The following is a 25,444-nucleotide window of genomic DNA, read 5'->3' as shown; positions in this document are numbered from 1 at the left end:
CAAGTGGACGCCATAAATTTTGGGTAGTCTAAGGGTCTCCAGCCTAGAGTGTCCCAGCGACGCGTGCCTGGTTTCTATCACCCGGGAAAGCTGGGCCCGTTGACGTAAGCCAGCAGTCACGTACCGCACTTAGCACGGGGCCCGGAAGACACCCCGCTGCATCACCAAAATTAGATTTTTAACAGAACGACACGCTCACCCTTCTCACGCACGAGAGGCGTGGAACGTGGGCGTGTTATGCAAAATGCACGGATTGGTGGAAGTTCCCCGCAAGGACTTCCACCAATCAGCCGACAAGCATTTTTGAAGATATAAGGCAGAGACTACCGACGTGAAGAGAAGTCACGAAGTCGAGACACAGCCGCGTATCCGCCGAGTGACTTAGAGTCTAGTCCGGTCGTTGCTAAGTTGCAATACAGTTCAACCGCGAGTCTAAGCGAATCGCCGGTTTTAGTTGAACCACCCCGGACGCTCTCGCGACATCACTCTTTATTGTAAATAAAGGACTCAGTCACGTACACCTGATTTTGAACACTTGTTCTAAGGCACCCGCCTTATATAACCCTGTTCCTTCATTGGTGACCCCGACGTGATCAGGGTGACTGAGTCGAATCACGCGCATATTTTTTTTCTCTCTCGAAGTGCGTGTAGTGCAGTGTTATTGAAATGGCGACAACGACACCAGAAGTCAGCAAGGTCGCCATCAAGATCCCACCCTTCTGGCCTGAGCAACCTGAGCTGTGGTTCCGCCAAATCGAAGCACAGTTCGCCCTAAACGGGATTACAGCTGACACGACAAAATTTTATTATATACTGTCGCAGCTCGAACCCAAATACGCGTTGGAGGTGCAGGATATATTTATAAACCCACCGGAGGCCAACAAATACGGGACACTAAGGTCCGAACTATTAAAGAGGCTGTCGGCGACCCAAGGGAAAAGGATTCGACAGCTGCTGGAGCAGGAGGAAATAGGCGACCGAACCCCGTCGCAATTCTTACGCCATATGCGGAACCTCGCAGGTACCACAGTCAGCGACGAGTTCCTGCGGACCCTGTGGTCAGGTAGACTACCCAACGTGACCAGAGCGATCGTCTCGGCTCAGTCAGACCTGCCATTAAACAAGCTGGCCGAGATAGCCGACCACATCCACGCGGAGGTGCAGCCAACCCAGGTAGCCAGCACGTCGGCCCCAACGCAGTCCGACCGCCTGGCAGAACTCCTGATCGACCGATTGGAGAGACTGGAGCTTCGAGTCGCCGAAACATCCCGACCTTGCAGTCACAAGGGAAGCAGGACGCCCAGACGGAGTCGGTCTTCGTCCAGGTCATCGGGTAAGACGGAGAACGTCTGCTGGTACCACCAGAGGTTTGGGAAGGAGTCCACCAAATGCCGCCAGCCGTGTTCGTATGCGGGAAACGAGTCCCTCCGACACTGACCGCGGCAGCCAGTGACGGAACATCCACCTGCCGCCTCTTCGTCACGGACAAAGTGACGAAGACCGAATACCTCGTCGACACTGGCTCGGACCTTTGCGTGTATCCACGCACACTCGTCAAAGGCCGAGTCAGCAAGACGTCATACGAGATGGTTGCGGCAAACGGATCGACGATCGGCACCTACGGCATCCGCGTGATGGACCTCAACCTGGGACTACGGAGGGCCTTCCAGTGGAGGTTCATCATCGCCGACGTGGGAAAACCCATCATTGGCGCCGACTTCCTCACGCGCTACGGCCTACTGGTGGACCTCAGGCGACGACGCCTGATCGACCAGACGACATCACGGACGACAACGGGACGCACCGTCGTGGGTTTCACGGACTCCATCCGGACCATCGCGGGGAACTCACGCTACCACCAGCTGCTAGCCCAGTTTCCCGACGTGACCCGACCCACAGCGACTCCTAGGCAAGTCAAACACGATGTTGTACATCATATTGTAACGACTCCCGGCACTCCCGCGTATTGTAAGACCCGCCGATTGTCCACCGATATGTACAAGGTCGCTCGCGCAGAGTTCGAGGAACTGTTATCTCGGGGTCACATCCGTCCTTCTAAAAGCCAGTGGGCTTCTGCCCTACACATGGTGCAGAAGAAGGACAACGGATGGCGGCCCTGCGGCGATTACAGGACCTTAAACGCTCGCACGATCCCCGACCGGTATCCCATACCACATATCGAGGACTTCGCGCGAACATTAGCAGGGAAGACAGTGTTTACTACGTTAGACCTGGTCCGCGCGTACCACCAGATACCGGTAAACCCTCGCGATATTCCGAAGACCGCGGTAACGACGCCGTTCGGGTTGTACGAGTACACCGTCATGCCGTTCGGTTTGCGCAACGCGGCGCAGACGTTTCAACGCTTCATCGACACCGTCTTACGCGGTTTCGATTTTTGCTATGCGTATCTAGACGATATTCTAGTAGCGTCAGTCGATGAAGACGAGCATATGGAACATCTGCGTCAACTCCTCGAGCGGCTTAACGAGTACGGTGTCATCGTCAACCCGAGCAAATGCGTATTCGCCGCTACCGAAGTCAAGTTTCTCGGGTATATTGTGAACGGCAACGGCACGAGGCCTCTACCTGAAAAAGTAAAGGCCATAAACGAATTTCCGAAACCAGAGACCGCGAAACAGCTCCGTAGGTTCCTCGGTATGTTAAACTTTTATAGACGGTTCATACCTAACGCCGCGGCGGTACAAACACCGCTTCACCACCTGCTCAGCGGTCGGACGGCGAAAGGCAACGCCCCGATCCAATGGTCAGGTGAAGCGGAAACAGCGTTTCAAGCATCCAAAGATGCACTTGCCAACGCTACGCTACTAACGCATCCATCGAGTCGTTCGCAACTCGCGATTATGGTGGATGCGTCGGATTTCGCGATCGGAGCAACGCTGCAACAGCGACAAGGAAATTCGTGGAGGCCACTAGCCTTCCACACGAAATCCATGTCGCCCGCACAGCGTAACTACAGCGCATACGATCGCGAACTTCTAGCGATATATACAGCGGTTAAGAAATTCCGACATATGGTCGAAGGTCGTTCGTTCACGATATACACCGATCATAAACCTCTGACTTTCGCGTTCAACCAGAGATCCGACAAATGTTCCCCTCGACAGTTTCGGTATCTGGATTACGTAGGCCAGTTCACCACTGACATTCGGCACATCAGCGGCAAAGATAATGAGGTGGCGGACGCACTATCGCGAATCGAATCCATCGCGTCGACCATAGACTACGCGGAATTAGCTCGTTCGCAAGAAAACGACAAAGAAGTCGACAAGTTCTTAACCGCGTCCGACACCTCATTAACGCTCAAGCGCGTCAAATTAATCGACAGCGACGTCGAAGTCTATTGCGACGTGTCAACGAATGTCGCGCGCCCATTCGTAACAGCACCGTTTCGCCGACACGCGTTCTCAGCTGTCCATAACTGCGCCCATCCAGGTATCAAGGCCACCGCGAAACTCTGCAAACAGAGATTTGTTTGGCCGTCGATAGAACGCGACTGTCGCGCCTGGGCTCGCAGTTGTACCGAATGTCAGCGCGCTAAAACGAGTAGACATGTCTTCAGCCCGATATCGGAATTCAAAGCGCCGTCCGCCAGATTCGAGCACATCCATCTCGATTTGGTGGGCCCGCTACCGATATCAGACGGCAAAAGATACTGCCTCACATGCGTCGATCGCTTCACGCGTTGGCCCGAAGCCTTTCCGATCGCCAATATCGAGGCAGAAACGGTAGCGAAAGAGTTTGTCGCCGGATGGGTGGCTAGATTCGGTACCCCCATCCGGATCACAACGGACCAGGGTAGGCAGTTCGAATCGCAGTTGTTCAAACACCTGAGCAATTTATTAGGCGCGAAGCATATTCGAACTGCAGCCTATCATCCGGCGGCAAACGGCATGGTCGAGCGCTTCCATAGACAGCTCAAAGCTGCCATAAAGTGCCACGGCACGCAACGTTGGACCGATGCGTTGCCCGTAGTACTTTTAGGTATTAGGGCAGCGTATCGGGACGACCTGCTGGCATCAACGGCAGAGCTCGTCTATGGCGAGAGCGTTCGGCTACCTGCCGAATTTTTTACCAACACGGCGAGCAACGAAGACCCTGCGAGCATGGTGAGGCAGTTACGCGAACACTTCCGCGACGTTCGCCCGGTGCCGGGATCGCGTCATGGTGGCAACAAAGTGTTTGTCTACAAAGACCTAGCGACCGCCTCCCACGTGTACCTTCGTACCGACGCAACGCGGACCCCATTGCAAAACGCGTACGAAGGACCTTTCCCAGTTATTTCGCGTAACGGGAAGAATTTCAAGATTCGAGTGCGCGGAAAAGACACAACGGTAACCATTGACCGCCTTAAACCCGCGTACACGGTAAACGGTGACGAGACCGTACGATACAAAGACTCGCAACCGACGACCGAGCCGACCCCCGCGCAGGTACCTGTCCACACGCGCTCAGGTAGACGCGTTAGATTTCCTGACTACCTGCAGGTCGGAACGTGAGACAACCTTGCCACGTCGTATATATATTGTACATTTTGTAAATAGCCAGCTACAATAAGAATAGGTATAGATTACCCGGTAATTAGGATTAAGTTAGGATAGCGTTAGCACTGGTAAGGGGGTGATGTAGCGGCTAGCGGGGCGCCGGAAGAGAAATCTTCAGCGCACCAGCACCAAGAAAGATTTATGGTTTGCACAGCATAAGACGCTATTTGTGAGAAAACGTCTTTAACGTTTTTGGCCACTTAGCGGACAGATGTGTCCTTGTAGTTCCTAGCGACGAACTCAATAGCGCAAGTGGACGCCATAAATTTTGGGTAGTCTAAGGGTCTCCAGCCTAGAGTGTCCCAGCGACGCGTGCCTGGTTTCTATCACCCGGGAAAGCTGGGCCCGTTGACGTAAGCCAGCAGTCACGTACCGCACTTAGCACGGGGCCCGGAAGACACCCCGCTGCATCACCAAAATTAGATTTTTAACAGAACGACACGCTCACCCTTCTCACGCACGAGAGGCGTGGAACGTGGGCGTGTTATGCAAAATGCACGGATTGGTGGAAGTTCCCCGCAAGGACTTCCACCAATCAGCCGACAAGCATTTTTGAAGATATAAGGCAGAGACTACCGACGTGAAGAGAAGTCACGAAGTCGAGACACAGCCGCGTATCCGCCGAGTGACTTAGAGTCTAGTCCGGTCGTTGCTAAGTTGCAATACAGTTCAACCGCGAGTCTAAGCGAATCGCCGGTTTTAGTTGAACCACCCCGGACGCTCTCGCGACATCACTCTTTATTGTAAATAAAGGACTCAGTCACGTACACCTGATTTTGAACACTTGTTCTAAGGCACCCGCCTTATATAACCCTGTTCCTTCAGTTTCTTCATATTTCATTTTGTTATCGAAATCGAAGGCAACCTTGAGTTTTTAACATGTAATATTTGAATATGCGATTTGAAAGAGAATCAAGTGCTGAGTGAAAAAATATTAAGGTAAGTTGTGTGAAAAAATAATAATTGCCGAGATATTCTTTAGTTAATATATAGTTTAAGTACGATGACAAAACTTTTTTAGTTTTAATGATTTGTTTGCGAATCTTTTACTAATCCATTTGCGACTGTTTTCTGATTAAAACGAATTCAACCACGATATAATTTGCTTAATATGTAATTACAAAAACTGCAAAAAAATGATTTTAGAGAAATCTTTTTTTACGTGGTTGGATTTGTAAATTTTTTCAACACTCTTTTCCTCGACATATTTAACAAAATATACTTTTGACCTCAACTTTGGGGGCTATTTTCACCCCTTCAACATGGTTAATTGCCAATAAAGAAAGGTAAGTGTCCAATATTTTTCCGATTTATTTCTTATTGCTACAAAACATAAATATAACTCTGTTACAAAATAATATAGATATGTTGAAGCACAGACGAGGTATAAGGATAGACCTATCATCTTATGGGACTTCGTGTCTCATGTTCTGAAATATCGACTGTTCAAAAAATCAGAGGATTTGGTATGCCCTCTACGATTTAGAGTGGTGAGTTTAGGAATTATATTCAATTACAGGTATCAAAAGCGTAGTTGCCAAATCACATGCGAGAATATTCGTCGTATAGTTGCCAATGTACTGTTACTGTCGTGTAATGCACAGCGCGTATTTCGGCTATTTTCCATGTTACAGTCGCAATTCTGGAAAAGTAAACGAAACGAGCCATTACATGATTAATTCAACCTGAATATTTCATCTCTGTTTAAATACAATGCTTTCTGTTGCTATACACATTTTAAAGCTAAATAAATGCTTTTTCAATTTATATAAATAAACTTTTATTTATTGATAGTAAACAAAATAATAATTGTTTTTGAAAATTGATATACCTATTTAGCGCTATTTTTATCTTGAAATTGATTCATATAAACTCCCAGATAGCACAAAGACGTCTTAAAAACGTGTTTAAGACTTTCAGGAGACGTTCGTAGGACATTTAGGAGACGTTCGTATGACATTCAGGAGGTCTTTAAGACGTTCCTAAACTGGTCCATAAATGCTCATTAAAATAAAAGCAGGGAAGGGTAAAAATAGATTTTGACACAAACGAATTTAAAGTTAAACCAATAAATAGGTTGAACGAAAGAACGAATTTGGAATGGAAATATAAATAATACATATTATAATTACAATAAAAATAATACAAATTACAATTAATATTACAATAAAAATAAAAAAAATTACATTTACAATTACAATAAAAATAATCAAAATTAAAATTAACATTAAAATCACAATAAAAATAATCAAAATTAAAATTATAATTATAATTACAATAAAAATTAAAATATTTTCGAGGTCCGGCCACTCCGATCTTTGGCCCTCTTCAGCCACAGTTGAATTGAGGCTTCCGTCTCCCTCCTGCGTCCGGTAATATTTGCCTTTTCTGCAGCATCTGGAATAAGAATTTCTTTTGGAGTAATTTTTATACGAATCATCATTATTATAATAACATAAAAATAAGAGTGATACTTACGTATTACGAGGTTCGCGATGTTTAATCTTTGGAAGTTCTTCTTGCCTTTTCTTCCCAACCAGCTGTATTCAATGGCCAAATTGTCGGTGAGGAGCGTTCCGAGAACCCTTTTTACGAACTGGTAGCCATTATCGCCTCCCATTTTGTGCAATTCATGAACCTGAAATAAAAAGTTATTAACATTATATTCTGTTGACTAAATGAAAATGTGGAAGATCAATCTCAGTTATTTTAAGTGTATTTATTATATCAATTAATTTTACTTACTCCATCTTCAAAGTCTTCGCGCCTGGTTCATATGATTTCAAGTTCTGCGACGTCGTCTGCCGTGTTTAGGGGGAATTTCAACCCCGGGAATTTATTAAAAAAAGACATATTTGATTGTTCTCCTTTTCATGCGTTTTCATGCGAGTTCTGCTTTAGTTCTCACAATTCGTCAAGAACCTCCGTCAACATGACTCTAATCAAATGATTTTGTTTTTCTCTGCTTGCGCACCTCTTGCAACAAGCATCTTCAGTTTGCTTTCCTGTTGATTGTTAGTGTTGGTACGACGTCAGAACCAATCACCGAATGCGACCACCGCATTACGTTTAAGTTGGTATAACTGCAGCGTCGTAGGTTGGTGGCGAGTCGAGCGGTCTTCCCGCGTTATTCGTCGCGTCCTCCCACTACTCTGTGAGAGCATCGCGTCTTGTTCGCGCGTACGCTTGACTGCGTCGAATTCACAGTTATTTTTGATTAAAGGTTTTTATATCACACCAGTGTTCTCGTCATTGCACACTCTCAATCCTTAATCCTAACAGTTAGTTAGATATTATATTTTTTTAAGCGAACTTATTTATCTCTAAAATATTTTCCTTAACTTACCAGTACTACGTTGATCACTGGATCCACTAGAATTTTCCTTCTCGAGCAACTCCTCGTTCGTCGATTGTGAAGCAACTGAAAATAAAATATATTTTGATTAAAAATATATACTATTACAGAAAATGGATGATGTATAACTATGAATGTAATATTTAATGGTTTATAGGGTGCTTCTTTTTTGTATTTACATACACATTTTCTTCTGGGTTTTCCATTCTGGAGGAGAAAATAAAATAGTCTCCTCATCGGAATCGCACTAGGCTACGAGAGAGAGTTAGAGAACTTCGAACATGCTTTATATAACCCGAACAGATGTCGCTGTCGACCGTGAACTGTGGGGCCGGCGGCACTCCTGCGCATGTGCCACGTAGCAAGCGCTACTGCGCTTGCGTTGCCACGCGATCGCGGCCACGAGCGTGTGGCCGATGAGAGACTCGCTCTCTTCTCGCGACGCCTTGCTTAGTAAACGGACGTGTTATATTATTGTCTCCGTTCTGCGCCACGTCTCTCGGCCGTTGATGTCGAATCGTCGTGCCGATGAGAATTCGTTTTGGCATTTAGTAATTTTTAGCGTGCAGACGTGTTATATATAACGAGTTAGTCTGTCGCGTAGTATCTCGTCACTCACGTTCGAGTGTCGCATGCAGAACCGCTCTCCTTTCGTCGCTGTTAATAAAGCTTGTTGTTCGATCGTTAATATACGTGTTTACTGCACGTGAGGTGTGGGCCTCGCGCGCGTAACCCTAAATATCAACAACCGCGACCACGTGGCGCGTCCATCTTGGACGCGGCTCATGCAGACGGTTCGCTCGTGCGTTCTCTCCGGAGGATGTGTGGCCTCTGGCCACTGGTGACCCCGAATACTCGTTGGTTACGAGTTCTACGTTCCACTCCGTGGTGGACGGATTATCATCCATCATCGCAATCCCCACAGAACCGCGACTCGCACACACCACAAAACGCGCGCATTACAATTCAAATACAAATACAACTTCAACACTCCCTCCTTAATGCGTGCGTTTTAAATTATTACATCTAATTACAAAACTTTAAACCTAATACTAATACACATGAATTATGCTTACTCCTAGACAGTCCTTTTGTTAATACATCTGCAAGCATTTCATCAGTCGGAACATACTCTACTTTAAGCTTATTTTCTCTTAACGCTTCGCGAACAAAATGATACTTCATATCGATATGTTTAGATCGACTATGATAAACTGCGTTATTCGCAAGTAATTTTGTTATCGCTAAATAATAAGGCTTCGTACGCGAACCCTAACTCTTGTAGATACCTGCCGAGGTACATGGCTTCTTTCGTCGCTTCAGCTATCGCCATATATTCAGCCTCGGTTGATGATAACGCTACAGTCTTCTGCTTCTGAGACCTCCAGGTTATGACGGCTCCACTCATAATGAATGCTTACCCCGTGTACGATTTTCTGTCAACTATACAGGAGCCCCAATCTGCATCGGTATAACCCATCAACGGTAGACTGTTCCTTTCACACGTCAACTTTGCATTGCATCCTCCTCTCAGATACCTCAGGACTCGTTTCACAGCTACCCAGTGAAATCGCTTGTGACAATTTGAAAATTGATACAAACCTGCTACCGTTCTCATTATATCGGGTCTAGTCGCGACCGCCAAGTACGTTAATGCTCCAACAAGTTCCCGATAAGGCTCATTCCTGGACATGTCATCCTCATCATCGTCATCATCATTGCGCAGTTTGACATTTACATCGATTGGTGTATCAATCGGTTTTGCATGTTCCATCCCAAACCGTTTTAAAATCTCCTCTGTATATTTCCGCTGTGACAACGTAATTCGTCCATTTTCCTGAACAATCTCTATTCCAAGCTAGTACTTTGCTTTACCTAAATCTCTAACTTCAAATATATTCATTAAATACAATTTAAACATTTTTATACAGTCTCTACTATTTGACGCAATTAGAATATCATCGACATATATTAAAACAATTATAATAGATTCTGGTGTTCTTTTAAAATAGACACATGGATCGGTAGCAATTGGTTTCAATCCAAAACCTTTTAATTTACGGTCTAATTTAATGTTCCATTGTCTTCCAGCTTGTTTCAACCCGTATATTGCCTGATTTAGTCTGCATACCTTATTTCCTTTGTTTATTTCTTGGAGCATATTGTTTGCTAACTTACCTAAATGCTCTATTTCCCCCTCCTGGAGTGCAATTCTTGTGAGAAATTTACTTAAATAATCTGGAATCTCCATGAATACTTCCTCCTCTAAATCTCAATTTAAAAATGCTGCAGTCACATCCAATTGATGTATCTCCATCTCGTGTCGATCAGCTAGTGCTGAATGTATTCTTACGGAGTCAAGTCTTGCAACGGGTGCGAAGGTTTGCTTGTAATCAACTCCAACACGTTGACTGTACCCCTTTTCAACTAATCGAGCTTTTTTTCTTTCCAGGCTTCCGTCCGCATTGGTTTTGTTGGTTAAGACGATTTTGTACCCAACTACATTTTTATTTTCCGGACGATCAACAATAGTCCATGTGTTGTTCTTGATTAATTGTTTGAATTCCAGCATTATAGCATCTTCCCATTCATCCTTTTCTTCGCAATTTATAGCTTCCTTCCAAGTTGACTTCAATAAATCCTGCAGCGTCTTGAAATACATCATCTTCAATTTCCATGTTTTCCAAGTCACGCTCTACACTGTCTTCATTGTTATTTTGTGCATGTTCCGTCGCAAGGAACGATTCAAGTGGTGCTTGCCTTCGGACAATTATTTATGATACGCTCGTAACTAAGTGATCACTTTCAACGATTAGGCACGGCGCAACATGTGACGACCATTCAAGTCACAGCCTGTCTTTCGTTTGTTTTCACTTCCTATGGTTGCGGGACGTCATAAATTAAGTCCTACGAAGGACCACCCAAACAAAAAGGCACTGTTTTGAAGTGTCGAGGGTCAGCCTTGTTGAGAGACCGGCATCAGCTTACGCTCTCCATGGCAAGGCCCATTCAGCTCACCTAAACAGGGTGACAATCAGTCAAGGATGCGCTGATGGGTAACGCAACATTCAGCAGAACCAATCAGTGCACTTCCTCTTCCATGAGGACCGCCTTCTCAATACATAGAGGAGCCTCACGAGACGGAAGAACAAAAAATCGAAATCACTCTCGAGTTTTACTCAAACGTGAAACATTCAGTTCCGAGTCTTTTCGAAAAACGGATCTCCAACAACCAAAATCCGACGCGAAACGCTCTCGCGATCGCTCACATACAACCACACGAGACGAAACCGACGCGTCTAAGGCAGGGTCTGCTAGATCAGCCTTACTGACGAGTCTTCTAGCAGGTCTGGGACGAAACGCTCTTCCGACTAAATTCAATTAATCAAATATTGAAACGGCTGTCCAAGATTAATTTGGCGGACAGTAACCTCGGCGGTATCGGGAGTAACGCGTCCGTGATCTAACCGGGCCCAAGATTTACGACCTTGGTCGGAACAATCGTCCGCGTATTGCTTCCAAAATCCGCATCCGAACAGTTTTCAATATTCGTTTCTCTCAGATTTATAGCGAATTTAGATTCGTTTTTATCAGAAAAACATCTCCAATTGGTTGATAATATTTTCATTACGATATTTTTAATAATAAGACAGTTGGGTTCTGGGTGTTCATTATTAATAGGCAATGCGTTACAATGTTGCCTTTCGTACTCTCTTCCGATCGTGGTCTTGAGAATTACAGTGGTTCATTGTCAGTCAGGCAAGCAGCTACCGGACACAACAATGTAAGCTCCTAAGCATTGCTTACTAATGAAAATCTAATTTTTGTAATTATTTATTGTCATGGCATGAAAATATGAACAATAAATTGTAAATATTTTTCTGGTAAAAATGAGTCCAAACGTCCCATAAATAGAATGAAAAGGAAGTTAAGGAAGTGTGTAGGAATAAAGTGTAAATAAATATACATAATTACGCGGAATATTTACCAAAAAAGTAAAGTAAAGTATATTTAAATGCTAGCAAAAAAAACATAATAATGTTTTTAATATGAATTCCTCCGCATGTGTGTGAATTTGTGCTTCTTGATGTTCGCTACATATACATACATGTACATTATATATGTATATGCGCAGATGATCTCCTAGAAAGAATACGTTACAATTAAACATAAAAACATACTTTTACATATGTAATAAATTCTACTAGTTATTGGGCTTTAAAAATCAAGCCACGTTTATCAAACACGCATTTCTTGCAACCAGATATACCATTATACGTATAATGCAATTGTAATACATAGCATGCCACTGTCGCTTGACTCTCCTGCGTCTCGATGGCAACTGAACTCTCTCCGATCGGCAGTTGATTTTCTGAGGGCTATGGGAGGGGATGGAGCAATTTGTTTATGGTTCCCTATTGAAATTTCATGGTGCTTTGTCCCAGGTACCAAAAAACCGCGGTTGTCCTCGACCGCCCATTGTAAGCACAAGAACGTACACCAGACAATCAATTTAACAATATCACGCTCATTATGTTGGCACTTCCCGAATCTCACGACCTTTCCTTAGCCTGGCGGCCCCGGATTAACCTTTCGGTCTCTCCGTGCACGCTAGTAAACCTTCATTCCGTGGGGACGTCTCCCCTATTTTTGAGGTTTATTGCGGCCTAAGGTAGACGCGTCGCATCACAATGTACAATTTTCAGCTAATACCGGTCTGCTCCATCCTCCCTCCATATCCTTTACAATACACGTGTATTTCCATACAATGAAATATTGTCGGAATTCGTTGATATCTAATTACCACTATATCTGCGTGACGGACACTGCACGATCTTAATTCTATCCGCAACAGCCACTCTTTCATCTTAGTTCTTCTATTACTTCTCAATGCAGTGATGTAGTACATACAGTGGTAAAAGTAACAAAATTAACAGGATGGGCCACGTGAAGGCTTGAAAGAAGGTGCCCCCAGGAGGGGGGCGGCGACGGCTGGGAGGGCGCGGGGGTCTCCCCCGCGCCAACGTGTGCCCCCGGTGGTGGGGGGCGGAGTGTCCCGGTGTGGGGGGTGTCGGTCCGTCCCTCCCCGATTGGGGAGGGGGATCCGTGGGGGGTATTGGGTGAGGAAGGGTCGGGGCGTGCCGGATCACGCCTCCGACGGCCCTTCCTTCCGGTGGCGGCGTCTTCTTGCCTCGGCCGGGGCTGGTTCCTTCGGGATACCGGCTCCGAGCGGGGCACGAAGACTCCGGGAGCTGTGGGTGGACCGAGCTGGGGCTCGGGAAGCCCAATCCGAAGGCTCCAGGGATGGGGACACCGGGCGGGTCCCTCCGCCCGGGGTCTTATAGCGTAGGCAGTAGGGGAGGTTAACCCCTCCCCCGGGGCATGATGATAGCTGGGAGGTGTCCTGTTGAGTACTCGCGTGATCCAGGCACTCCCCGTGTAGCTTAGGTGGGCGTGAGGTTTTAGTGGGTAGTCCCCGGGGGTTCGTCCTCCGGGGAGAATCCCACATAACCCCGGCTTCCCCCAGGGAGTCGGGGTATGTATAAAACATTTCCTCACGATAAAAAAAAAAAAAAAAAAGGCTTGAAAGAAGGTCTTATCCATCCCAGAGTACATTAAATGTTTACCAACATCAGCATATGTATACAAACGTATACACCACAATAAAATATACGAAGTTATATATTTACACATTTTATTAAGTAAAAGAACATTGAGTGTACTCCGAATTGTGAAAAAAAGAATAAATCAAGCAAAAAAATCTTTAAGAATAAAACAAGAAGAAAACATACAAAACAAAACTACTACATCCACCACATTCCTTAAGCCAAAGCAACCACAAATGTATTCCAAATATTACAGTTGCAGCTCTATATATTTCTTAATTGCTTCTATAAAAAAATCATTTACAAAATGTTTATTAACCTAGTTTCCAGAATTTCATGTACACGACGTATACGCAAATCTCTATGCATGAAATTCCGGAAATATGATTAATAACTGATTTTAATGAATTTATTGTAGACACATTTAAAAAGTATATTGAAATACCAATAGGATTATCGACAAAAATGAAAAAATTTAAACATGTCTGAAATGTGATAATTTGGAAAATGTTTTCGCGGAATTTTTTATACATCTAAATTTCTTGCCGAGACACACTGTATCCTTATGCATTTTTACTGTTAATGTAAAATATACAATATCTTTCTTATGTTCAGCGCATTCCTCTTGGTTAAACCAGTTTGGATATTTCTGTTCCACAGAACGTGAAATTATCGAAAATAGGTTATCTAATATGAATGTCTCTCTGCGTATAGATGGCTAAACCATGTCAAAAGTTTTATTTATAATTTTAAAAATGGCCAAAAAATGTACACCGGGACACAAAGATGCCCAAACTCAATGTTATCGTGTACAATATATGCTCTAAAGGATAACAGTAGTTGCTCGTCTCATGTGAACGTTGCATTATTCTCCAAAAACATGTAACACCTATGACATCCCGATTTTTCAATACATTTTTTAGTGATATACCCTGCAAAGTATTCAAGCGCACACGATTCTAGCGAGCACGCCGATGTTGACAGTTCCCCAATATTATCGATTTCAATATTGTCATCAAAACTATCATCATCTGTGTTCTCTTGGATAGCAGACAATGAAGCATCTGATTCCAACGTGGCTGATTCACATGGTGCTATCATATCCCCCGGCATTAACGGTTCATCGTCATCAGGAATGCAGCTACCACTATGTATACTACGATTCAAATTCGATAATATATTTTTTCGAAATTGCAAGACGCACCGCTTTTACCGAAGGATTGCGATCATAGGTACCACCGTGCATTCGAAGAACGGAAAAAAATGTTTTATACAATCGCTGTTTAAGCGTGATGTTATAAGGAACATACTGCCTTCTTCTTTTAAAGCGTTCCACAACTACAAGGTGGCATTTATAGATTGCCGTAATCCCAAAAAACATGGAGGTGTTTTACGACCGTTAGAAGAAAGTACAAACCAATTGCTCTTGTTGGTAACATGCGCAATTAAATGCTGATCGATGTTATTAAAACACGAAATAGCACGCTTCATGGGATTTGGATCACTGGTAGATCGACTGTTTAAATCATCAAACAAATCATTAAGCGTTTCAAAGAAACTAGCTGTGTGTTGTACAGTATTTGTATTAATGCTACGAGTGAGTGAAGCGGTAAACATAGCAGCTGATACTCTTTTGCTTAAAAAACTGGAAGAGCGAGCTTACTCTTCATTTTATCAAAAGAATTTGGAAAAACATGTTTATTGGATAATTTTTAAGCTGCTCGCGTACTTTTATCTTTCTCCAAATTCCAGAGAAGTACTACATCGCGCCACGAAACTATACAGTCATATATAGAAAAATCATAGTTTAATCAATTATTTCTAACACTCTTGAATAAATGTAAATAATCAAAAATGTAATAAATTTTTTCACCATTTCTTATAAAAAAATGGCTTTTCAACAGAAACACGCTCATCTGCTACGCTTTAATAACTATTTGCCTGATCGGAAACAATTGCTCTGACTTTCAAACCTGTCTCATGCAATGCATCTAATATTTCATCTTAAATAATTGATAAATCATATTTTTTAACATCAGTTTTTTATACAAAGAAAGCCGATGGTTGTTTCCAATTAGTGAACAGCCCGCGTATCATAAATACAAGAACCTGTGTACCCACAGCTACATTTCTACCCAAAAAGCCTAAATCTTCGAAACCTTCAATGACCTGCCATTTTGGGTGGAAATCGAGACACGTTCGATGGCCATTTCATCAAATACAGGGATGCAATTACGATCTGCAATTTTCATGTAAGAAGATTTTAATTTTAACGCGTTAAATAAATTTGGACAAATTCCTGGCCAAATGTCGATTTTCCCGAACCATCGACTAATTGTAGATGGATTTGGCAAATGAAAACCAAAAATTTCACGCATTTTATGGTACAAAACGGGAGAAGTGTAGTCATGCATAATTGTTGCTCCTTTTTCGAAAAAATTCGCCACGATTTGGGTTTAAACAGTATGAGGATAACAAATGTCAATAAATATCCAGAAATTCTTTTAGAAATAGCTTTCTTCAAACATGTTCATCGATATTGCCTGAAGAAAGCTTATCTTGCAACCGATTTATTGCCTTACACTTTGCCCGCAATTGCAAGCGAAGAATCATATTTTTTGTTCTCTTGCTCTAATTGCACTTGGGTTTCCATTAGCTGATGTTCCAAACCATTACAACTTTGTATTGATTCAGACTCAGTGCTAAAACTATTATTATTCATATCGGATTAATGAAAAATTTCCGGTACGGCATCTTTGCGCAGTCTACCCGAAGTGTGAAAAGAATTATTAGAAAAATGTTGACTGCACACATATGTATTTTGTAATTTTTTATCAGACATTTCCACCCAATCATCTATACCACAGTTAATCAGCCACGTTATGCACCTGAAGTGGATAGGATGTAGGCGGAACAGGATACCGTGGAAATCTATCCACTTTCAGGTTGAGACGTAGACTTTTATTCGGAGCTCGCGGAATATACAAAATTCGAACGCGGACTAGCGAGGCGCGAGGGAGCGAGATCGTATACGACGACTGTCACGACCCGGTCGCAGCAAAAGGCGAAAAATGAGGCCCTCCGACGCCTACGGAGGGCTTTTTATTTTGTCCACTAACAAAGGACAACGAGTCCCATGGAGGGGAGACGAAGGTCGTCCCCGGAAAACTTTGCCAGATGCGGAAACGTCCGCGGGAAGTTTCTCGGCTGCACGGGGCCAGCTATCAGGTATGTACGTATACCTGGAGTAGCTGGACCTGATGCGAACCAAGGCCATTTACCGGCAAGACGATATCGGGCCAGGCGAGTCTGGTTGCCAGATGTACGGCAGACCCATCCTCGTCTGGCTCGTAATGGGCCTAGGTAAAGACCCTCGGGGTAATTCCGGTCATATAACCGAACCGGGTTTTTCCGGGGACGTGGTAGCCGTCGAGTCGCTACACACCTATCACTATCTCTTGTTGGAAATAAATGAAAAGAAATATTGTTCGTCGTAGTACGGTTTGTTAAGCCACAAAATGGATAAGCACACTTTTTATAGTGAGTTTTCCGTTCATTCCGCTTCATTATATGCGGGAAATAGAATAACAAAGTGATTAGAGAGAAAATAAGCAAATAGATTACGGAACACTAGCTTTCGTAAATGCGATATTTACTAGCGCATGCAATATAAAATAATATATATGTATGTATATGATTTGTGGCTCTTTCCCCTATCTTCCTTTTTCGAGAAGAAACCCCCACTGCGTACAACATCGTCCCACAAGCTAGGCAGTCACAGGGGAAAGGAAAGTCGTAGCTGTCTCATTCTGCCGTGCTCCGGTTCGCTCATGTTCCTCTCTACGCGATGGATGTTGGTGGAGGGGATTGGGCGCAACTTATTGTTAGAAAGCAAGCGAGACGAAGCGCGGCAGAATGAGACAACAAGATTTCTCTGCATTTGTTTAGAATTTTGTTTTCAATCGATTTTCCTTCATTCCGTAGTTACAAATTCGCTTTATACGTATTACATATTAAAACGCTATATTTTCATTCATCCGTTTAGAAACAGTTACTTGTTATTCGTTATTTGTTATGTTATTTGTAAACTTTGTGCTTCATTCATATATTTCACTTTTTATTTTCGTCATGTCGAAAAGAAAAATTGGTGAACCAAACCGATTGTTTTATGAAAATTGGGAAACTGACTATTTTTTTATTAACTCTGATGGAAAGCCGCAATGCTTGTTATGCAAGAAAAAACTTGCAAACATGAAAAAACTAATATTGCTTGTCATTATGATAACTATCATAAAGAAATGTATTATAAGTGCTCCATAGAATGTCGAATGGAGATGTGGTTGTGTTACCACAAAACAGAGACAGTTTATTTAACAGGATAGTCTGTTTATTTAATCGCGTGTTCAATGTACAATGAGACCGACAGACAAAGTACGTAGACAAGAAGCGCGAGAAGTGCAAGAGGTACAAGAAGTAGGTTTTCTGGATTTCCTCCCTTTATATCCTGATCTTCAGAAAGGCGTTACCTTTCCGAAGATAGGAAGGCGGAGCTATGCTTCGCGGGGGTAGGAAATCCCGCATCTGTTGTTTATGGTCACTGGCAAAGGTGGTCGCCAAAAGTTTGGAGAAAAGGTCTTGTCGGGACCGCGCGTGCCGCGCGGTCAGACAGGCTCAGCGGTACTCGGCTGGCAACGTTTATGATGGGGTAGTTAAATTTTCTACACCCGTAAAGTCATTCGGAAATAAAATAATTTCTGCCATCCTGCAAAAGTCAGCGTAGGTTTTATTACCTTAGACCCTAACATCTGCAGGCGGTCAACTCTAACATCTTGCGATGCGAATCGCGTACCGCTACAGAGACAATAAAAAGATTAAAGCTGCAATACCAATGATGATTTAAATACGATTCGAATACGATTCAGCAAAAACGCGTTGCGGCTTCATATGCTGTCGCTTTAGAAATTGCACGATCCAAAAAAAGTTTTTCTGATGGAGAACTTATTAAGAAATGTGCTATAGAAATGGCAAAACTATTTGACATTAAAGATGCAGTTGAAAGTTTTCAAACAGTTTCGCTGTCGGGGCATACCATTGCTAATAGAGTTAGTGATATTAATGCTTATACAGAAAATAAATTAAAAATATTGTTGGAAAAATGTTGTTACTTTTCCTTATGCGTTGACGAGAGTACAGATATAATGGACGTAAGTCAATTATCAATATTTGTCAGGATAATAGACTATGATTTTTCTATTCACTAAGAATTGCTTGCGTTAGTGCCTTTGCACTTCACTACCAAAGGTATAGATATTTTCAACGCTATCCATGAACAAATAGAAAAGTACGGAGGATTTTCTAAATGTTCCGCGATCATCACGGATGGAGCCATAGCAATGACAGGTCACGAAAATGGATTTTGGGGACAATTGAAAAAAAATGGTATTGAGTGCCCAACATTTCAATGTATTATCCACCAAGAAGCTTTGTGTGGAAAAATATTGATACTCAACTCAGCAATGCAAAATGAAACAAAGCACTCTTACACCGAAAATTTCAAGCATTCTTGGAAAACATGAATGCTACGTACGAAGATTTATGTTTATTTACGGAGCTACGTTGGTTAAGTGCTGGAGAATGCCTAAAAAGATTTTTTAATTTAAGAAATGAGACATCAACATTTTTGGAAAACGAAATGAAAGCAAAGAGTACAAATATTTTCGAGAAATTTAAAGATATTAAATTTTTAAGCGTGTGGCGGCCCGCGTAAAGAGCACGCCGACCACCGACAAATACACATTGTAAACGCGACGGCGACCGTCCTCGGAAAGCCGCAAAGAAACACGTGAAGATCGGCTCCGGGGGCGGTCGCCATCTGTTAGACAATTGACTGACGCGAGGGAGAGGTGGTCATCTCCAAGGTATGCGATCGACACTCGCTCGCGAACGTCGGTACAGGACGGTCGACGGTCCACCGACGAATAAAGAAGTACGCCAACGTAACACCAGTCTCCGTCATTACACCCGACACCCACAAGCGAATTAGCATTTCTGACAGATATTACATGTTATCTCAATAATTTAAACACAAAATTACACAATCAAAATCAAACGATTTCTGACTTTATTGGTCATGTTAATGGATTTAAGAATCAACTGCAATTATTCATCACGAAATTAGAAAAAAGTGAGCTGTATCTTTATCCGTGCTGCCAAGAAATAGCACAGGAATATTCAGAAGCAAATTTTTCGGACTTTCGATCGCCACTTTTATAAATTGAAGAACAATTTCACAAGCACTTAAGGGATTTAGAGTTATTGAAAGCTGACCTGCAAATTTTTAACAATCCAAACGGATGTGTGATAGCAGAACAGGAAGCAATATATCAACTAGAATTATGTGATTTACAAGCGGACCCTTTGTTCTGAGCCGAAATGAATATGGTATTGAACTTTTTAAATTATTGTCATGTGAAAAATATCCAAAAATTGTAGATCTGAGCTTAAAAATATGTTCTATGTTTGGATCAGCATATAAATGCGAAAGTAGCTTTTCTGTTATGAGATACATTAAATCGAAGTATCGTGCTTCGTTATCAGACCAATCGCTATACGTATCGCTCCTTATTACGAATAGCAACAAGTAATATTTCTGTTGATATACCAACTCTTGCAAATGAAATGACTTGTCCACAAATTTCGCATTAATAAAGAATTATAAATTCACACCTGTGTCTGATTTTTACAATACTATTATTGCTCTGTTATTATACTATCATTATAAAAATTCTGTATTTTTATCTAATATCAAACTAGTAATAATGATAAGAGTAATAATAGTATAATAATAGGGAAAGGAGAGAGAGTCATAGCTATACCTCATTCTGCCGCGCTCCGTTTCGCTCATGTTCCTGTCTACGCGATGGACGTTGGTGGAGGGGATTGGGCGCAAAGAAGAAAGCGAACGAACAAAACGCGGCAGAATGAGACAACAAGATTTCTCGGCATGTGTTTATAATTTTGTTTTCAATCGATTTTGCTGTCATTCCGAGGAGATTGTAGAGGGGGAATGTATGGAGTGGGTATTGGCGAATGGTGGGAGCGTCGTGTGGTTCGCGGCGGAGAAGAAGCCCTGATTTACCGGAATATAAGCTTTTCCACGTAGAAACGTCTCCTTCGAAGCACTCGTGTAACAGGCGTAAGGAAATAACATCGTCGACACAACATTCTTTTGTTTCATTCATCGTTTGAGTCGCTCAGTGCACACATCGATTAACTCCACTTTTTGAAAAATCTTAAATTTAAGTGTCAAAGCACTTGGTATAGTCACAACTTTTTATATTTATAATAACTTTTCTGAATAATAAAGATTAGCACCATTAAACGGCAAAATTTTTTTGGCCATTGAATAATAAGTAATTTATTTCAGAAGCCATTTTGATTAACTCCACACTCTAATGTAAATCGTTTCAGTAACGCTGTATCTGTTCCGGCCGTGCATCAACGCTTTTTTGTTTTTAAACAGCAATAATATTGGTAATAAAATCGCATCGGCAAACAGATAAAAAGAAGCGCAATGCAAACGGTAGTTAGTATAACAGTGATCTCGCACGCTGAATGTTACTGTATACTTCACCAATATTACACGGACTACATATTTTCTTGGTCTTTTCAACATTACTCCCAGATTGTTTTTAAAGAAATAAATATTATACCGTTATAATCAAGATGAGTGAGACTAATAACAATGTGGATGAGGAATACAGTGATGATTCTTCAATACGATTTATCAACAGAAAGTCTGGTCCAAGAAGACGTTTATCGTTTTCCTCGGATTCATCTGATTGCAACAGTACAAACCCAACAAACACATTGATTGGGAGGAAAAGAAGTCGTAATCCTGATAAATGGACACGAAATTTACAAAAGCATAACAGAACAAAAGGTTTGGCATACAGGAATAGGGGAGGAAATTTAATAAATACCTGCAAAAACATTTGTCGATATACAATGCAGTTGCCGTCAAAAGTGCAACCAAAAAATTATTTCGGATGAGAGAGAGGTTGCCATGAAGGCGTTTTATAGTTTACATAGTCAACTTGACCAACATATTTTCTTAAGAGGTTGTATCAAAGTTAACGAAATAAAAAGAAGACGCCCCACGAATGAAACTAAAGAACGAAGATCACATTCTTTTACATATTACTTTCGAAAAGAGAAACTTGATATTCCCGTTTGCAAAAAATATTTTAGAGACACTTATCAGGTGAGTGACGGGCGGATATACGATTGTTGTTCTAAAGAACAAGTTACATCTTTGGTTGATCAGCGCAAAGGCCGTATTGCAAGCAATAAAATAGATGATACAAATGTTATAAAACATATAAAGTCATTTCCAGCCTACAGTAGTCACTACACCAGAGCTCATAATCCAAGACGACAATATTTAAATCCTGACTTAAATATTAAGAAGATGTATGAACTATACGTCACAGAATGTGAAAAGGAAAATGTAGTACCAGTGAAAGAAAAATATTACTATAATGTGTTCTCTACAAAATTTAATTTACATTTTAAACAACCATCAAAGGATACGTGTCAAACTTGTGATGCTTTTCAAATAAAAATTCAATCTTCAGACGGTGAGGGAATTAAGACGGCAGAAATTGAAAAGGAAACTCACTTAGAAGAGGCTGAACGGGCTCGCAGTCAAATGGCTGCCGATCGAATGGCAACATCAGAAAAAATTTTCGTATTTTCTTTTGACTTGGAAAAAGCTTTAGCCTTTCCCAAGCTGACCACATCCGTAGCTTATTATAAGCGAAATTTATATGTTTATAATTTTGGATGTCATGAATTCAGTAAAAATATAAGCAACATGTTTGTTTGGCCAGAAACTGAAGGATCTCGTGGGTCTCAAGAAATTTCATCTTGTCTAATAAAGTACATAAAGACTTACGCTACAAACTTCGAAAAAATAATAACATATTCGGAGTCGTGTACCGGGCAAAACAGAAATATTAAAACGGTCTTAAGTTTATTGAAACTTGTTCAAACTACGGAAATCAGAGCTGAGTCAATTGAAATGAAACTTTTGGTAAGTGGACACAGCTATTTGCCCAATGACTCAGATTTTGCCATTATTGAGTCACGTGCGAAAAAAAATCAAAACATTTTTTCACCAGATGATTGGTACAATATAATCAAAACATGTAAAAAGAAAGAGCCATTTCATCTAATCCAAATGACCCACCAAGATTTTTGTCAACAAAACCTTTAGAACAATCAATCATTAACAGAAAAGTAACCGTCGCAGGGCTTCCAGTAAATTGGCTTATAATACGCTGGATAAAGTTAGAAAGGTCCAAACCCCATCTCATACAATTCAAATGTGACTATAATGAAGATACAGAATTTAAAGCCATTAATATAAGAAAATCTGTAGTAGGTAGACCGCAAAGTTTGAAAAATATAGATCAGCGCCTTTATTATATCCTAAAGGTAGAACTGTGACAAGGGAAAAATGGAGAGACATGATGGACCTGCTAAAATTCATTCCTCCTGTTAAACATGATTACTATAAAAACTTGACAACAAATCGAAATGACGAATCCTCACATACAGCTGATAAAGAAGACATTATTTATAATATTGCTGAATTATCCCAAAGAATAATGCTGCTAAAATAAAGCTGCTATGAATTAATCACAAAAAATATATTATAACAAAACTGTCAACATTAATTTTTATGGAAAAGCTGTAATAAAAATATATAATAACTAACTTTTTCTGTAATAAAAAACAAAAATTTAAAGACTGAATTTAACTTTATTACTTTTTTCAGTTGCCAAATCGATTAACTCCACCAGTCACATAAAAACTGTAACATTACTGACGATTATTTTTTGGCTATTCTTTCTTATTAATTTTGTATACCGTTAGATGAAAGCTATATCTGTATTTATGCATTCTACATTATATATTTGAATTTATATTATAACAGGAATTTTAAATAACAATATACATTACTTCATCGCATTTCTCAACTTTTTGTTTTATGGAGTTAATCGATGTGTGCACTGAACGGCTCATTTATAGAATCTGCGACATGAGATTTAAAATTCTATCAGCAACAGTGCCGTAGTAGAATATTGGTCCCACAATACTAGTTCTGGATGATACAGTAGGATGTGACACGGAATGGTACGGGGACTCTAGAGATCCCCAAACGTGAGACAGAAAAATACATTGGGTGATTGGTCTACTCCTATATCTCGTCTGTGACACGAAGCCCATAAGATGATAGGTCTATCCTCGTCTGTGGCTCGGCTTACATTTTCGAGTACTCGCACAGCCCTACTCTAGAGCCAGAGAGGAAATGAGAGTGCTCACGCCCGGGGTTTTAGTGTCCCCACTTTTTCTGCATCATCTTTAGCCTGGAACAGAACCTGCATCATCTTTAGCCTGAAACAGAACCTGCATCATCTTTAGCACCGATCAGAATCCGTTTAATTTTTGTTTAGTCTGTGGCGTGAATCAGAACTATATTGCAACCAAACCTTTATGCGACATTACCATGCATTAGAAACTGCTTCGTGCGACATTTCCATAAACAAAAATCCGTTGAATTCTATGAAAAATGTGAAACAAGTAGTTTTTATTTTTTGATCTTGCCAAAGTAGTATGCATAAAAGAATTATACAAATGATTATGATTACAATTACTTGAAATCCAATATACAGGGTGTCTCATTTATCTAAAAGAATTCGTTTATCTCGTGAAAGACTACACCTGTCAAAAAAAGTTTAGAAATAACTTGTTTGATACGAAGGGGGACATAATACGGTGTACGTTATTTTTTTGCAGGGTAGGTTGTGCGGGAAATTTTTAAGTCGATTTTAGTTTTTCAAATGCTACCCTATGTTTTCCTGTATTACGTACACCAGGGCTGCTTAACTGGTGGCTCTTTCCGCGATCTTCCTTTTTCGACAAGAAACCCCCATTGCATACGATGTCGTCGCACAAGCAGGCTGTCACAGGGGAAAGGAGAGTCGTAGCAGTTTTTAAATGAAAAATTTAACTTCTTTATTATTAATTATTTTTTTATGAAACTTTCACCAATATATTTGTGGCATTATTCTGATTAAAATGATACCAAACGCGATATAATTCGGATAACATTTACACTAATTTTTCGTTAATGTAATTGTTATGGGAAGCAACTTTCTCCGTTCATTACACAGATAAATATCATCGGATTTATATCATATATGGTATCATTTTAATCAGAAAAATGAAACGAATATGTTGGTAAAAGTTTCATAAAAAAATAATGAAAAATAAAGAAGTTTTGTAATTGGATTAGTAGTGGTCTTCGGGTCTCACACCGATATACCCGACAATGTGGTGACCGCGACACGACGGTTCTCGAGTGGTGTGAGGTGTTCCACTGTCATAAGTAGGGAACGTCGGTACTGACTTCAGTAGAATCTTTACTGTATACCCTATTTTGGATCAAAGATCACACACCCAAGTTTACATTAAAATGAATCAACAATAAATAAGAGAAACTAAACAAAAAACCAAATTTTTAATGTATTCTTTAAACAAACAACTTTTGTTAAAAATTTCTTGAGCGACATTTCCCATTTTAAAAAAATTTAATTTTTTCGACCACTGGTTACCAAGATAACTCAAAAAATGTGATTTTGACCCCCAACTTTGAGGGCTATTTTCACCCCTTCAAAGCGCGTGGTTGGCTATAAAAAACACATGTCAAATATTTTTCGAAGAACTATATCTCACATAAGTTTCATCAAAATCGGATTGTATCAAGTGAGTATGTACTTATTTAGAGTGTGATCATGACACGCTATGATACGTAGGTAAATAGTGTCAGACACTGCATATACTATCTTATA

The 25,444-nt window shown here is 41.4% G+C and overlaps 1 protein-coding gene and 3 long non-coding RNA genes across 4 annotated transcripts; 1 reads left to right on the top strand and 3 right to left on the bottom strand.

The window, feature by feature from the left end:
* The first annotated feature begins 666 nt into the window (after positions 1-666).
* On the top strand, positions 667-5,508 carry LOC143361024 (uncharacterized). The gene is made up of 2 exons (XM_076800264.1): positions 667-1,309; positions 5,474-5,508. Exons 1-2 carry the CDS (start codon positions 667-669, stop codon positions 5,506-5,508), a joined length of 678 nt encoding a protein of 225 aa, XP_076656379.1.
* A 1,324-nt stretch (positions 5,509-6,832) lies between these two features.
* LOC143360885 (uncharacterized) lies at positions 6,833-7,443 on the bottom strand. The gene is made up of 3 exons (XR_013083363.1): positions 7,311-7,443; positions 7,044-7,203; positions 6,833-6,962 (listed from the first exon to the last, which is right to left on the bottom strand). It is a non-coding gene; the product is annotated as an uncharacterized LOC143360885 (long non-coding RNA).
* LOC143360886 (uncharacterized) lies at positions 7,343-8,158 on the bottom strand. Its single transcript, XR_013083364.1, has 3 exons — positions 8,104-8,158; positions 7,912-7,986; positions 7,343-7,570 (listed from the first exon to the last, which is right to left on the bottom strand). It is a non-coding gene; the product is annotated as an uncharacterized LOC143360886 (long non-coding RNA).
* A 5,763-nt stretch (positions 8,159-13,921) lies between these two features.
* LOC143360993 (uncharacterized) lies at positions 13,922-14,681 on the bottom strand. Its single transcript, XR_013083389.1, has 2 exons — positions 14,458-14,681; positions 13,922-14,415 (listed from the first exon to the last, which is right to left on the bottom strand). It is a non-coding gene; the product is annotated as an uncharacterized LOC143360993 (long non-coding RNA).
* Positions 14,682-25,444: the final 10,763 nt, after the last annotated feature.

Source organism: Halictus rubicundus, chromosome 14 (assembly GCF_050948215.1).
Source record: "Halictus rubicundus isolate RS-2024b chromosome 14, iyHalRubi1_principal, whole genome shotgun sequence".
Taxonomy (NCBI): domain Eukaryota; kingdom Metazoa; phylum Arthropoda; class Insecta; order Hymenoptera; family Halictidae; genus Halictus; species Halictus rubicundus.
This window is presented reverse-complemented; position numbering and strand designations above follow the sequence as displayed.